The sequence below is a fragment of the Augochlora pura genome, chromosome 7 (genome assembly GCF_028453695.1).
Source record: "Augochlora pura isolate Apur16 chromosome 7, APUR_v2.2.1, whole genome shotgun sequence".
Lineage (NCBI taxonomy): Eukaryota > Metazoa > Arthropoda > Insecta > Hymenoptera > Halictidae > Augochlora > Augochlora pura.
The window spans coordinates 37,912,166-37,928,221 of NC_135778.1; the positions used below are offsets into that span (position 1 = coordinate 37,912,166).

General features: G+C 39.2%; 1 protein-coding gene across 4 annotated transcripts in view; it reads right to left on the reverse strand.

Annotated features, from left to right (window-relative positions):
• The window catches only part of Spri (Src homology 2 domain-containing protein sprint), a 268,054-nt gene that overhangs the window by 172,272 nt on the left and 79,726 nt on the right, over positions 1-16,056 (reverse strand). Inside the window, exon 1 of one of the 4 annotated variants that reach the window (XM_078187237.1) lies at positions 6,031-6,362. The exons of the other annotated variants lie outside the window; for them this stretch is intronic. Within the exon in view, the coding sequence (XP_078043363.1) occupies positions 6,031-6,033 (3 nt within the window). The 5' untranslated portion in view covers positions 6,034-6,362. Of the gene's footprint in view, positions 1-6,030; positions 6,363-16,056 lie in introns of those variants that run through there. 4 annotated transcript variants of the gene reach the window in all.

Here is a 16,056-nt window from a genome sequence, read left to right on the forward strand (position 1 = left end):
AATTTCTTCGAGCGAGAAATATTTGTGAAGATATTCTTTCGTTTATAAAAACATTTGCATTCTTTTATAAAATATCTCGTTTTGCAAGGAAAAAGTTCGTTTTGTTAAGAAAGGTATCGGAATAATGTGGAAAAAACGTTACTAATACGTAATTAAAAATTTTTCCATAATAAAGCAAATTATGTACCGTCGCGTTAACTTTTTTCGTGTATTTAACATGGCTACAGGAAAAACATTTCATTTTAAAATGAGGCTGCAATCAACTCGATCACAGAAGGTATCAATTATCTTGTAAACTACCAATTACCTCGTGGCGCGTCATTTTCCTGTAAATACGCTTACGATCAGAGTTAATGAACAAATTAAAAATTGTATTCCATCAGCAAAAACATTAATTGTATATCTATATTATTTCTTAAGATTTTTATCTCTATTTTATTTTTTCGAATTTAATTCTTTCGTATTTCTATATTTATTTTATTTGTCGTATATGGTGGATGAGAAGTGATACTGAAATATAAATGTGTTATACACTTCGCAATAAAATGTAGATATTTTCTAAATTGTATTCTAATTCTAGAATTAATAATAATTTAATTTTATAATTCTAATAATAAATCTTATCAATATATATATATATAGCTTTACTCAAAGCTTAATAATATGTATATATATATATTTATTGAAACCTTCACAATATGTATAAATATTTACTCAAACCTTCAAAATGTATATAATATATTTACTAAAATCTCAAGATATTCTCCAAAAATAATCCTCTTTACTAGTCTCCCTAGACATCAAAGCCTTTGTTTCACACACCCAACATAACAAAATAAATCTTGGTTTCCCTGGTTACTGATTCGCTAAAAAAATCCTTTTTATTCGGTAAATCAATTCGCAATCCTCCCGTCTCTCCAGCAAAAGACGCTCCTTGCAGTAAACAATAGACAAATACATTCCAACCGCACGTTTGCCAGTCGCCTAGTGTCTCATTCGGAAGGACAGCTCTCCTGGTCCTCGGAAAAATGTTAATAAATTCCCGCGACATCGTCAAGGTCGGGCGAAGCAAGGGAAAACTGTGCGCAGCCGGATATAAAAGGAAGTTCGCGTACATAGAGAAAGAGAAAGAGAGAGAGAGAGAGAGAGAGAAAGAGAGAGAGAGAGAGAGAGAAAGAAAGAGAGAAAGAGAGAGAGAGAGAGAGGAATGCATAAATAAGCGCCGCCACCCTGTCGTGGTACAGGCGCATTGTCATTCAGAGGGGTTGGACACGGATGGGGGCTATCTTAAATGAAGATCACGGGACTTAGAATGAAGCGCGGAGAGAGGAGGAGAGACGAGAAGAAGCGAGGTGAAGCGAGGTGAAGCGGGCGAGGTGCATGAATCGCGATCTTGGTCAGGGACGCTGCCGAAAATCGTTTTTACAGCCTCCATAGGAGCCGAAGGGTGCCGCGGATGAAAAACCCCCGGGAACTCGGCCATGGACGCTGCTGCCAAGCTATGCTACAACTCGTCCTTGTCTTCGAAATGCGAGGCTGACACGGATAGCCTCTTCTTTCATGCGGAAAGAACTCCGCTCGAACTAACCTGGCATTACTCGCATGGAAACGCGAAATATTTCAGACCTTTCGCGCGAGACTTGCACCTCGGGGATGAGTAGAAAGTATGTCTCGAGAGGATCATGAATTCGGAGTTTAACCCTTTCGGTACGAGGATATATCCTGACCAATATGAACAAGTGCCGGATATATGCGGCGTCCATACGATGGCCGGTATAAATAACAAAATTTTATATGAGTTTCTGTTAATATTTAAGCTACACGCAACGCTTTTTGTTAATAAATATTGTCTTATCGAGTTTCGATTTAACGCCTAGGAAAATTTTTATATAAAGAAAGATTGACCAATTTTCGACGCGGCAATTTTTGTGAACATGATACCATTTTTTCAACAACAAATCCGGAATTTTGTTTTCGGAATTTTCAGTTTCGGATTCGTAATCGGCGACCAGGAAAACCGTTGCATACAAATTTTCAATTAAATCCGTCACGGTTTTATATTTTGGCCATGATTTCAGGCTTTTCTACCACAGTGGCGGCGTCTCGTCTAGCGAGAGTGTCATGGCGGACAGAGAGCTCGCACCGCAAGGGTCAAGAGTAAATCTATTAAATTGCACAAGATGGCCGCTTTTTCAAGTTCGAGCAAAATTTTTACGTTCAATGCTTTTCGTTAATTTACTTCACACAAGGTGTTCGAATACACGTGACTATCTTGGTTGGCACTAAAAGGGTTAATCATTTAAGTAAACGTAGACAATTGCAATAATTATTGTTCCTTTTCCTTCTATGAAATGATTACAGTAGAAAAAGTGCTCGTCCTTGCAACTACGAAGAAAATAGTACGGCAAGGGGTTAATCAACGCAGCGCGAAAAAAGAGTCGTAGCGCAATGGGTTAAATCTCGAATATATCTACTGCTTCCATTTGCGAATAGCAGTTTAAAAGATTGCCGGACGATCACGTGTTAATATCATCGCTGTGTTTCGAGAACAAGAGAAGGGGAATAGAACAGAGTCATTCAGATCACCGCTCGAGATAGCCGGCAATGTGTGTCTTGCGTCCGGTCCAATGGTCTGTTAGCTGGCATAACGTGACTATACACAAGGAATCACCCTATATTTTACTACGGCATACGTTGCCCGCCACGAAGAACGCGCGGGACAAAGAAGAGCCCCTCCCTGGTCCCAAAGGTGGCGCGCCACGGAGCAGTGGCTTTCGTGCGCGGAGGGGTGGGGGAGACACACACGATGAACTGACGCGTACCAAGCGGAGGACATAGTCAATTAATCTTCGATCCATCAGGGGAGGATCAACGTTGTTCAACCTCGGTGTATTGCGCCCTGTGCCGCGTCGGGGGCGTCTTCTAGCCCGGGTCAAAACTCAGGACAAGCCAATTATTATTCCCGTACGGCATTAGTCCCCGGATCGAGACCCGGGTCTCTGGGGTCAACGAAGCATTTCCGGAGCGTTCGTCTCGCTAATTCCTTGACAGAGTCGCTGCCGGTCGCCGCTTTTCAATTTCCAAGCATCGGAGTTACAACTTTTCGATTAGAACTGCTGATTGGCTCTGTCGTTGATGAAACTGAATTGTGGCTATATTATTGTACGAATAATATTATATTTTCTATAAATTATACGAATAATATTATATTTTCTATAAATTATACGAATAATATTATATTTTCTATAAATTATATATAATTATATATAATGTAAGATCAGCTTCAAAAAAGGCAACTACCATCGCACATGTATCGACGCGGCAATATCGACACGCGACGAGCGTAGACGCTCGCGGATTTATCAAAGTGCATTTATATGCGGCGCGCGTGGAACCACGTTCAACTCGGTTGTTTTCATTGGAACGACGCGACGTTTACAGCGGAGGAACAGCGGAGTCCGGGGGGAGGGGGGAGGAGGGCAGCGAGAGAGCAACGTAGAAGGGGTGCGAGAACGATTAGGCGCCGCAAACGACAATTAAACGGGCCCCGGTGGCTGCAGCTCGTTACCGTAATGGACGATGCACGCACATAATGCACCCGAGCGACAAATGAACCTCGAGTACGCGGCCCGGCCGGACCCGGCGACGCGCGTCTCTCGCCGTGAAAGTCGAATATCCGCGCTGTGTAAGAATTCGTTTCAACGCGGTCGGAAAGCGGACGGCGGACGACGGCCGTCGAGACACATTCGACTCGAGCTAAATTGGTCCACCTCGAGGCATCGCGAAATAAAATACAAAAGATTCTGTCGTCTGAAATGACCCGGCACTGCTGGCGAAACGGTAAACGGTAAACTCATAATTCGTGACGAATAATTCGAAGGAATAATTTGTGACGATTAATTCGAAGGAATCATTCGAGAAAAGAATTTCTGACGAATAATTCGAAAGAATAATTTGTGACGAATAATTCGAAAGAATAATTTGTGACGAATAATTCGAAAGAATAATTTGTGACGAATAATTCGAACGAATAATTCGAGGAGATAATTCGAAAAAATAATTTATGACGAGTAATTCGAACGAATAATTCGAGAAAATAATTCGTGACGTATAATTCGAGAAAATAATTCGTGACGTATAATTCGAACGAATAATTCGTGACGTATAATTCGAACGAATAATTCGTGACGTATAATTCGAACGAATAATTCGAGGAAGTAATTTGTGACGAATAATTCAAACGAATAACTCGAGAAAATAATTTCTGCCATATAATTCGGACGAATAATTCGAACGAATAATTTAAAAAAAAAATGATTTCTGACGAGTAATTCGAACGAATAATTCGAAAAAGAATTTCTGACATATAATTCAAACGAATAATTCGAGAAAATAAATTCTGACGAATACGTAATAAATGACGTCCATGGAATAATTCAGTCCAACATTCTACCAAAACATTATCTGAAATAAATATTGATCCGTAACAATTCTAACAACAGTCGACTGAGAAACGTAGTTGGAATACGTTAAGAGTCACGCAGCAGCCTTCTGTTTCGTGAAACAAGGTCCCCGAAGGTGGTGTTATTATCAGCGAGCCGCGCGCGTGAGCCCGCGCTCCTTAAGATAAGTTGGGAATTGCTGACCTAGAGAGAGAGTTGAAAGAGCAATAGGCCTTCGTTCTCGAGAGCCTGCACAAGCCCGCTGCGCAATCTTATCGACACAACGTTGGTTCTACGAACACGCGCACGTACGCGGCCGGGCGAGGCGGTTCCCGGTAACATTCCGCTGGAAGCGGTTCGCTTCGCCGGCCAACAAAATGCCGTGCACCGTGAAACAGTTCCATTGTTTCGACTTTTCGGATAAAGAATAGGGGTTGACGACGGCCTTTCGGACCGGTGGAGAGCCGCGCGCGCGCGGCGGGTCCGCCCCGCGGAGAAACGACCGACGAACTCTTTGCCTCCGAAACACTCGGATCTGGAGCAGGAAGGCAACGCGCGCCCGCGGCTCCGAAGGCCACTCGACGTCGCACAATAAAACCCCGAAACAAAACGCAACATTTCTCCCTACCTCCCTCTCTTAGCGTTGCTCGCGACAAAGGAACGTCAGTTGGTCCTTCCCAGCGTCGATTGTAATTTTCCTCGAGTTTCACCTGCGAGACCCCCGAAACTGTCGTCGCAAGCGGCGCGTAGCGACAGCTGGGTTCCGGTTAGGTTATGTTTGCACAGGTCCGGGGGAAAAATTTGAAATAATTTCATATAAGAGAGCAAACAATGAAATGTTTGCTCGGATAAATACCACTCGGACGTGCTATTTTTCATTTAATGCTTCAACGAAATGCTGCATGAAAATAGCTCCTTTGTGTTTATAAGATCACTTTAATAACGATCGGGTTTCATATTTATTAACTGAATTAAATTGAATAATTAATGATCGAATTAAATGCTTAAAAATTCAATTAGGTACTTAACCATTGAATTGAATACCTAAAAATTCAATTAAGTACTTAATAATTGAATTAAATACCTAAAAATTCAATTAAGCACTTAATAATTGAATTAAATACCTAAAAATTCAATTAAATTCCCAATAATTGAATTAAATACCTAAAAATACAATTAAATACCTAATAATTGAATTAAATAATTATTAATTATATTTAATAGTTAATAATAATGAAATTGAATAATAGAAAGCAAGCTGACCGGTTTCGAATACGTTGAATTATTACCGGATTATTAATGCATAAATTTGAATTCTTTTATCAAGACAACGATCCAAAGTAAACCTCAAGTATTGCGAAAGAATTTTTTAAAACAATGTAAATTTACTTTACATAGCCACCTCGAAGCTCTGGTATGACCTATAACTATAACTAAAAGATAGACAAAGTAAAAAATTTATAAAAGCATCGAAGACAAAATAACATGAAATTAAGCTTCGCTGCGCTGAAAAAGCAAGCCGTAATCTTCGAACGTCGGAGTCCGCGCGAACCCATGCCCAGTTGCGTCGCGCGTTTCCCATGCTCACCATTTATTTATCAGCCTCCGTGTGTACCCACGAACGACCGCCGGAACTCGTGGACGATAAGGTCGACGGGAGGCAAAGCGGTCCCCGCTTAACTTTATGCAGCAGTCAGCGCGGCGAGGAAGAGACGCCCGTAGAGAACAGGCGAAAGAAAGGATCCAACGCACGGGCCACGGCGAATCTATGAAATCCGCGTTGCACGCGACAGGAATATCGATCGCGCTGGTTAACTGGGATTTATGTCCTCCGCGGAATTCAATTTCACTCGCGCGACACGCTGTCGATGCCGCGCGCTCTCGCCCGCTTCGAAACAATTGTTCCGTGTCCTTCGGACCCCTGACTTTGACACTGAAACTACCTCTATCGATGGTCAGAATGGCGTGCTGCAGATGGTTTCGACTCTAATAAAATTGGAAGTACAGTCGGACAGTATTTCAATCAATTTTTGTCTGAATAATTGTTCGAGTAATTTTACTCGCCGGTAATTTTAGGTTACCTCGTTCGCGGATAGCCTAGTCAAATATTTTATCTTTAGTGTAAAAGAGTGTTGTTAGCGTTGATTCTATCGTGGTGAACAAATTGTGAGAAATAGATTTTTCGCGAGAAATCGAAATAAAATTGAATTCTTCTATTTATAGAATTTATATTCTTCTATTTATAAAATGTATATTCTTCTGTTTATAAAATTTATATTCTTCTATTTATAAAATTTACATTTTTCCATTTGAATTTTTCAAAGTGTAGAAACAGATATAAATAAAGGCGATGGAAAAACGAAAAATTATCCGATCCTATTAAAAACAATATTAAGAACAAACAAGTACTAATAAACGCACAGTAAAAGGAAATCTGCTGCAAGGGTTTAAACGAAGTAGAAATAAAAATATTAAAAGCCCCACAAATTGTCAGCGAACATTAGACGTCGGAATGTGAAAAAAATTTCGCGATCCACGAAGCGTGGAGCCGTTGGCAGCGGATCAAGATTGATACTCTGCTTCCGACACACGATCTCGTCACGTGGAGAACAGAACCATGCATCGGGAAAGGTAACACTTTCGTGCCGGTGACGCAGGTGAGTGAACTGAACTTTAACACGAATGTGCAGCCGCGTTGTAGGCGGCCGCGTGCTGCACTTACTCTCCTCTACCGTTGGGAATCGATACGTGCCACCGACCCACACCGTTCAATTTCCATAGCAACATCCTGCTACAAACAAACATGATTCCGCGCGGGTACATTCTGACCGGCAATTGTCGAAAGTGAATCCATCAGATTAGGATACGTCGATGGGAACTGGGGAACGGGGTGTGCAGCGATCTAATCCTCGCGCGAGCGCGAAATGCAACGTGTGCATGGTTGATGTCAGTAGTTCTGCGGAATTACAATTGACGCGATCGTGGAATAATTACGAAGCAGTTTAATTGTATTATAGTTCGATTATATTAGAGTTCAATTACAATATAGTTCGATGATATTATAGTTCGATTGTATTATAGGTTAATTACTTTATAGTTCCATTATATTGTAGTTCAATTACATTATAGTACGATCGCGTTGCAATTCAATTATATTATAGGTTAGTTACATTATAGTTCCATTATATTGTAGTTCAATTATATTATAGTTCGATCACACTATAGTTCGATCACATTATACTTCGATCACACTATAGTTCGATCACGTTATAGTTAAATAACATTATAGTTCAATTGCATTATAATATAATTACATCATAGTTCAAGTATATTATAGTTCAATTACATTATACTTCAACTACATTATAGTTCAATCACAAAATAGTATAACTATATTAAAGTTCAATTGCATTATAGTTCAAACACATTGCAATTCGTAATTACGATTGAAATAAAATCGTAAAATACTAAGCAATTAAATTATATTGTTATGTCACATAACCTGACATAACCTGACAATTCACGCTTGCTATTCTCTCGCTTACGATATCATAATTATCTGCCCTTTTTCTTTAATTAAATAATTAATTAAGTAGACGTACCCACCGTACCTGACGCAGAATATCGACAAAGAACAATACGTACATTTTACCTTCGACGAAATATTAAAACGGAAAAAGATTCTAGTCGGATTTTGATTCGTAAGCTTCGAGAAATATCATCGAGGGAGAGGAATTAATAAATGCCACGAATTCCATCCCGTCGAGGACCATGTAAATATTTATGGTATAAGTAGCTTCCACCCTAAAAACTCGTATAGAAAAAAAAAAGGAAGTCCTGTCTCAAGCACGGTAGCAATTTCCTCGAGTCTTTTCCCCCAAAAAAGATTCGCGATTCTCGTGGTGCCGCGGGGCTGAACCCACCCCACCCGGGTTCATCTCCTTTAAAAGTCGCTGAATTTAAAGGGGCGCTCAGTATTCCACCATGGAAGCTGCCTGAAATTATTGTATTCGTGTTTGTGCGCCCAGATGCGCTTAATACAATTATTTAACACAATTATGCAAAGGAAGGTATATATACAAATACGTCGATTTATTTATATAATTCAGTTTGATTTATTTTGTAATTCAGGAGGATATTGATAATTATAATTTGTTAATCTTTATGTAAATTGTTTTATAAATATCCCGAGAAAGGGAAACAATTCTTAGAAAAAAGATTGAATAAATTTTAAAACTTAAAACACTTAGATTTGATTATGGAAGACTATATACAAAGTAAGAAGCAAAGAAATGAATAGACATCTTTGTTTCACTTAATTATAATGAAAATTGTATTTTTATCTTTTTTATCATTCCAAGTAACAGCAGAATTGACAAAACCTTATGCTTAATAGACTAATCCTTTTCAACACCTAAAACATATTCAACTCGCTCGGTTCACAGTTTCAAAAATACAGCTGCGCGCAGCAGCGCCTTTAAATTTCGCGCGCTCGCCTCTCATTGGCTACCGTGTTTCGTTAATAACTCGTTAACAAAGCGTTAGATTACATTTTCGCAAAGGAAAAGTTTACTCCAAATAACCTCAGGAACAACAACAACAATAATTTACATCCACCCTGTAAAACTTTCAAAAAGGATAAAACGGGACCAATACACACGAGATTCGCTGTATAAATACCAAGGGATCCTCGATTGCACATTCAACGGAGGAGCAGGTTGGCCGGCGTTTTTTCGAGTTTTCGCCCCGGTGCCGGCGGTGCCTCCGAAATAATTTAGCATCGTTTTAACCTGATTGAACGAAAGATTTATCGGCGTGGTTTCGCGCGTTTCTCGCCGGGGGCCCCGCCCTCCCCTCCCGCCCCCTCCTCCCCGTCCTTCGCGGCGTCCGACTTTTTTCCACGTGGATGGACCGGCCCGACGAGGATAGAAACTCTCCGCTCCGCTCGTCTGAAACTTTAACGCCGGCGACTTTTTTCCCTTTTTTTTCCTTTTTTTTTTTTTTTATTTATTTTCCTCCCTTCGGTTATCGATCGAGCGCACACGTGCAACGAAAAGCGGGCCGTGCGATCGCGAGACGCGGACTCGCTCGTGTGTAGCCGCTCGCGGAATCGATCCTGGAGGAATTCAACCGGGTTCGTTGACCCGTTACAACGATCGGCTAAAAATAAATACGGAGCTACTGTTTTTACGGACGGGATGTATTCCTCTTCGACGGATATCGATTAGGCTTGCCGCGTATGATACGCCGAATTTTTTTTCCGAGATGCAACGATGACTGGTTGATCTTTTGGATCATGCTGTTTCGGGGAAGATAATGGGGCAGCGTTGTATTACGACGGCAATTGTTGCAGCAAGATCTGCCGATGTTTGTAGATTGTTGTTTTTTGTTTTCTATTTTTTAATTCGCCACAAGTTCTTTCGCGAGACCTCGCGATGTTCGAAGATGCTCGAAGATACTCGAAGATACTCGAAGATACTCGAACCAGCAATCTGGTTATATCAGTTTTATTTATTTACTATTTTATTATTTATTTAATTGCTATAACAGTTTTCCAAGTTATTCTAAAGAGAGAATTCTGCTAATTGTAATCTGGCTATCCTAGTTTATTTATTTATTATTTTATTATTTATTTTATTGCTACAACATTTATCCAAGTTATCGTAAAGATGGGTTCAGCTAATTGTAGTCAAGATGTCTTTGCCCTAACCTCGAAGGATCGAAAGTGTTTCGGGGCAATTGTTCGAGGCGAAACTTTCTAGACACCGGAACACAGTGTCTGTGCAAGGATGCGACCGAATCGATCGGTATTGGGTGTCTGGCAAGCATTGTTTCGAGATCCCTATTGTTCGAACTTTTAATCATGCTTGTTTTACGCGCGGTTCCTTTCTCCCTTTGTCCCTAATAGATAAAGACGCGAATTTCTGTCCTAGCGATGATTTAGGATAGCTGATAGATGCTTTAGGAGGAATATACGGGGTGTCCCGTATGATACATGTACACGTGTTGCTTGCATTTTGTTCACGACATTGTTGTGGGACGTATTTTATTATAATATTTATTGTAAGTATTTTATGAATATTTTATAAGTATTTTATAAGTGTTTTATAAATTATATTACGCCCTAAAGTTGGTACGTAGTACTTCTATAATGATTAAAATTGCGTTCGAAAGTGGTATACTTTCCCCCATTTTCTTTTTCCTTTTTTAAAGAAATTTAGCAGTACGAAAATTCGACGAAATTCTGTCGAAAATTCGTCATTTTTATATTATAGAAAATAATTGATCTCTGCTCTCTGAATTCTAAATAAACTAAATTCTAATTTTTACCATACAGGGAACATTCCAATAAAGACAAATTTGTCTTGCATTTTCGGTTTTTTGCAACTTACGTTATTTTTGTATTTTATATTTGCTTTTACAGCGTCAAAAAGTGCCATTCTGCGGCGGTGCAAAAAATTAGCGGAAAAATACGTGTTAATGGATTTTGTGCAAATGAGTGAACATGATTTACCAAGAGATTGATTTGCAATGTCAGATCTGTAATAACAACGAAATTATTATGTAGAGAAACACGGTTTGCGAAAGAACAAGCTTTGTTCGGTGACCTAAAAGTTCGATTTGATTTACCGAAGCGTGAATTTGTATTCGAAGAAAGCTGAACATGGTCCGACGGAGGATAAATTTGGATTGCAAAACGCCGTGGAGCGTCTCGACAGTTCCGTGGAGCAATTTCCGAGAACACTCGGAAGCGTGGCCGTGAACAATCCGAAAAAACGTGCGTGGGCGAGGCAGAAATGACCCACGCGTCCCGTCCAATCCGCGCAAATTTTCTTTACGGCGAAGGCAAACGATTCCCATTAACGAGAACTCGGGTTCTCGCCTCCTCTGCGCTAGTACTCCTCTTTTATCATCCTCTTTTTCTCTTTCTCTTTCTTTCTTTTCTTTCTTTTTTTCTTTCTTTCCTTCTTCGTTTCTTTCTTTCTTTCTTTCTTTGCACGACGATCTGAAAATTCGTTTTCGGTGACCAAAATTATGTTAGCATTATTTCAAGGTACAAAGTTATTACATAATAATTCATTGAACTCGTCTCGACACCAGTTACAATATTATTAAATAAAAATTATGTGCACCAACGTTTGGAAAATGAAGGAGACCAAGATTATTTTGAGGTTATTTCAAGGTCCAAAGTTATTGTACAATAATTCATTGAACTCGTCTCGACACCAGTTACAATATTATTAAATAAAAATTGTGTGTACCAACATTTGGGAAATTAAGGCGACCAAAATTATCTTATTAAGTTACAATATTATTAAATAAAAATTATGTGCACCAACGTTTGGAAAATAAAGGAGACCAAAATTATTTTGAGGTTATTTCAAGGTCCAAAGTTATTGTACAATAATTGATTGACCCCGTCTCGACACCAGTTACAATATTATTAAATAAATATTGTGTGCACCAACGTTTAGAAAACCAAGGCGACCAAAATTATCTTATTAAGTTACAATTATTTTTATTCAATTTTTTTCTTAATCTAATTTTGCATCTTGAACGTGTCAATCACTTAGACGCGTTGCTAACAATCCTACACAACATTACACAGCGTTCGATAAAGAAAATAATGGATCGTATTATTATCAGAAAGCCCGGCTCTCGATATCGCTGTGTCGCGGAGGGGGCTCGCGTCGCGTTTTTCGCGGGTCTTTTTCGTTATTGAACGGGGCCGGGCATCGTGGCCGGAATTTTATAAACGGACGGGAAAATATCGCGGAACCGCTCCCGGGGTGCCCGAAAGGTATGCAAAGGGGCAAAAAGTGAAGTATCGTCGCGGCTGCCGGGTCGACAGGAGAAACGCCAAGTCGGCGGGATCCCGGTTTAATGCAAATTTCCTCATGCGCCGCGGCGATATCTCGTGCCGTTCGAGAATTAATGCCTCGCGGTGTTTCCTTTTCATTTCCGGACCCGCCGCGCGCAATTTTCAAAATATGATGGATCGCCGAAAATTCCGACAGGCCGCCGGCCGCACCCCCCGGGGCGGTTCTGTTTCGAGATATCGGGGACACTTTGTATTCGGTGACGTTTAATTTCACTTTTTTCGTTTCTTCTTTTTTTCGTTTAGGGGTCGCCGCGAAATTTTGATTGGTACACGTTTTTCTAAACGAGTGCGGTGACTCCTCGTTGTTGCAGGTGAAAATTTCCCAGTTTCCTTCTTCGTTGAGGCGAATAATGCAGGACAATTTAAAATTTTTATTTTGTATAATTTTTATTTTGTACAGTATTTATTTTGTATAATTTCCATTTTGTATAATTTTTATTTTGTATAATTTCCATTTTGTATAATTTCCATTTTGTGTAATTTCCATTTTGTGTAATTTCCATTTTGTATAATTTCCGTTTTGTATAATTTTTATTTTGTATAATTTCCATTTCGTATAATTCTTATTTTGCAGAACATTTATTTTGTATAACTTCCAGTTTTTGTGGATATTCTTCTTTTTCTGGTTTTTCGTGAAATAATAATTTTTCCAATTCCCTTTTACAAAATTTCGTTTTTACAAAACGGATTTTGCATTAAAAATATATTTCCTTCTAACCCTCCTACCATATAAAGCGCAACATGAATATTTTCAATTTTTAAACATTAATCCAAATCTTAATCTTTTCTACAATAAAAATATTTCACAAAAACTCGTTCTATTGAAAAAGTCTTGTAATGAATTTTAAAGTCAGCACACACACGCGATGTATACGTATACATATAGCATACGTAGAGAAATAGCCGAGGTGTCGGGATATTAATTTTACGCGCAGGCGTAATTTATAATTCATAATTCATCGTCCGACGGGGATAATTTTCTCTGGCTTTCACATTTTTGCTGGCAGGTGGCGCGTTTGGCTTCAACTGCGTGATAATATGTACTACGCTGTGAAAATCCTTTAGATTTTATACGCGAAGGTTAAAAAATACGATGAAAGTTAATATATGAATTTAAATTAAAAAATCGTGTAATAACATGTTTTAATATGCGGTTAGTTATTACACGACTAAAGAGTGCATTAAGAATTGTGAAATCTTGATGTAGTCGTTTATATACAATATATTATTATTTGTTATATTTTTGTATATATATACATTATTTTATGTTTCGACTATACAATTTTCTCATCCATAAATAAATATAAAATATATCAAAATAAAATATGTTAAAATTGCAATAAAATTCTAATCACTTGTTATTAATATTTAAGCGTTCTAGTCAATTCAGGCACGGAATAAATGTTCCCGTTCCGTCCCTTCTAAGAAATTGTAGCAATTGAAAAATTCCTAATCGCAGCGTATATGAAGAAAATGATACAGCAAAGGGTTAAATAGAGCTCGCCGAGATCCTCGCCGCATCCTACGCTAAAACGTTGCTCTCTAAAAAGCTCCCTAGTCTACGCAACAACAAGACGCCGTAATCTTGAAAGCAGTAGCTGAAAGCTCCACCGCAAGGCCGGCTTATCTCCTCTGAAATAACTTCTGATACGAGGATCCGGCGCGACCCTTATCCTTATCACAACGAAGATGCCCAGGAATAGTCAATGGGAATCGCGGGACAGGAGCCGTTGTCCGTTTACGAGCAACAATCCGGCGAACGAGGACGCGCCGCGACATAACCAAAAACGTCGCAAGAACAGCCGCGCACGAATGTGACAGAGGAGTGGGGGGTAGCAGCGCGTGAAGAGCGACGACATCTGTCAACTCTGTGACTGGCGCGCGCTCGCAGGGGAGGCAAAATTTTACACGTCCTATAGACGACCGTGTCATTTCTCCTCTTTTTTCTTTCTTGCGTTCCGACCCCCCTCCCTCGCGTTATTATCGTACTCGCTTTGATTATCCGCGCGAGACGCCCGTGTTTTCCCGTTTCCGGCGGGCCTCCCCCCTCTCCCCCGTTCGCGTCGCGCGACGCCGATTCATATTCGTCTGCGCGGCTACGAGCGCGGAATTTAAATCGGACGGGCCGCGAGGGGTGATACTCGGATTCCCGCGAATTCATTTCTTATCGGGACAACACGGCGAATGGGGAGGGGGGTCGCGAGACGACGCCGTTCTGATTCATGTTTTCGTTCGTTCGGTCCCCCCCGTGTTATTTTATAGTAAACTTCCAGCGCGCGAGCAGGGGAGAGCCGAGACACGCGCGACTAGGCGAAGCTTCTTGGCTAAGCAGGAAATTACGTGAACAAGAAGTAAGGTGAATTTGTTTATAAAAATGTAAATTTTAAAAGTCGAACAGACTCAAGACTTCTGCACCAAAATTTTATCTTAATTCAACATCGAGGAGACAAACATTTTTTTCGATGAGATCTCTGAAAAAATATTATGCTGTTATCCCTAAGGTAATTTTTCTAATTGTTCTTATAAAAATATCTCATCGTCTGCATCAATTAATGATAGAAACTTTGAAAAGTTATTTTAATTTAAATATCCCCCCAATAAAATAATTTTATTAATATTCTCATGCTTAACAATAAAAAACATTAATGATTTTATTAAACAAATCTAAAATTTATATATCAATAAAGCTTCATCGATTGCGCGAAATTTTCTCTAAATTCGCAAAGTCTAAAATCTGCGGGAAACTCGATCGGTGACGTAGAGCCAGAAGAAAATGGCTGAAATCGTGGCGAATTCTGGGACAACCGTTACGAGAAACGTTTAATTGGTCTGAATTAGAGAAGTTAGAAGGTAACTGTGCCAGATATTGTTTGCGCGATTGGTGGAATTACGTTTGCGAAGTGGTCAAGCAAAGTCTATTCGTTGAGAATGTGCAGCCTGACGACGGGCATGTTCTGACGTCAAAGAGACTTATTTTTTCTTCTAGATCTTCGCCTCTAATTATGCAAAAAAAAAAAGAAAAAAACGTAATCGCCGGTACCTAACAATTATTTTGATTAGGTTTTGTTTTATGCAAAAGATCCGCGTCGCGTTTGAAACTAGTTTAAAAGTGACTCACTGTTTCGTGGTACAAATTATTGTTATCCTTATTACGCGCGATCGTTACGTGACCGTTGTTTCGCGTATCTCGTGCATTATTTTATGCATTACTGTACGTTCCGCGAATTATTTCTCGTTCACGAATTTTGTTCGAGGGCAAAATTCATTTCTTCGAATCGATTAGCATGAAATTTAAAATTTTATCTACGCAAGAGAACGATTTTGTTAAGGTTATGTTAGCTATACAAGAATATACAAGAATTGTATAGATAAAATATTTTTTCTTTAAACAATTTTGTTAGCAATAAATTCGACTATCACCGCGTCTTTTTATCCATAACACTCTGCATATTATCTGAGTCACAGCGACACGTGTATCAATAAATAAATCTCAACTATATGAAATTATTTAATAAAATTAAAAATAGAATTATTTAATTGCAATTATTTAAATATCAAACACGTTGTTAAAAGCGACAGGTAATATAATCGAATACTAAAATTCTTCTGGTGTTACCATTGCTTTATGTTTAATTTATTAATTTTATTTATTAATTTGGCTATGATGTTGCCATCGCCTTATGTTCCATTTATTAATCTTATTTATTAATTTGGCTATTGGCGATTATTTGC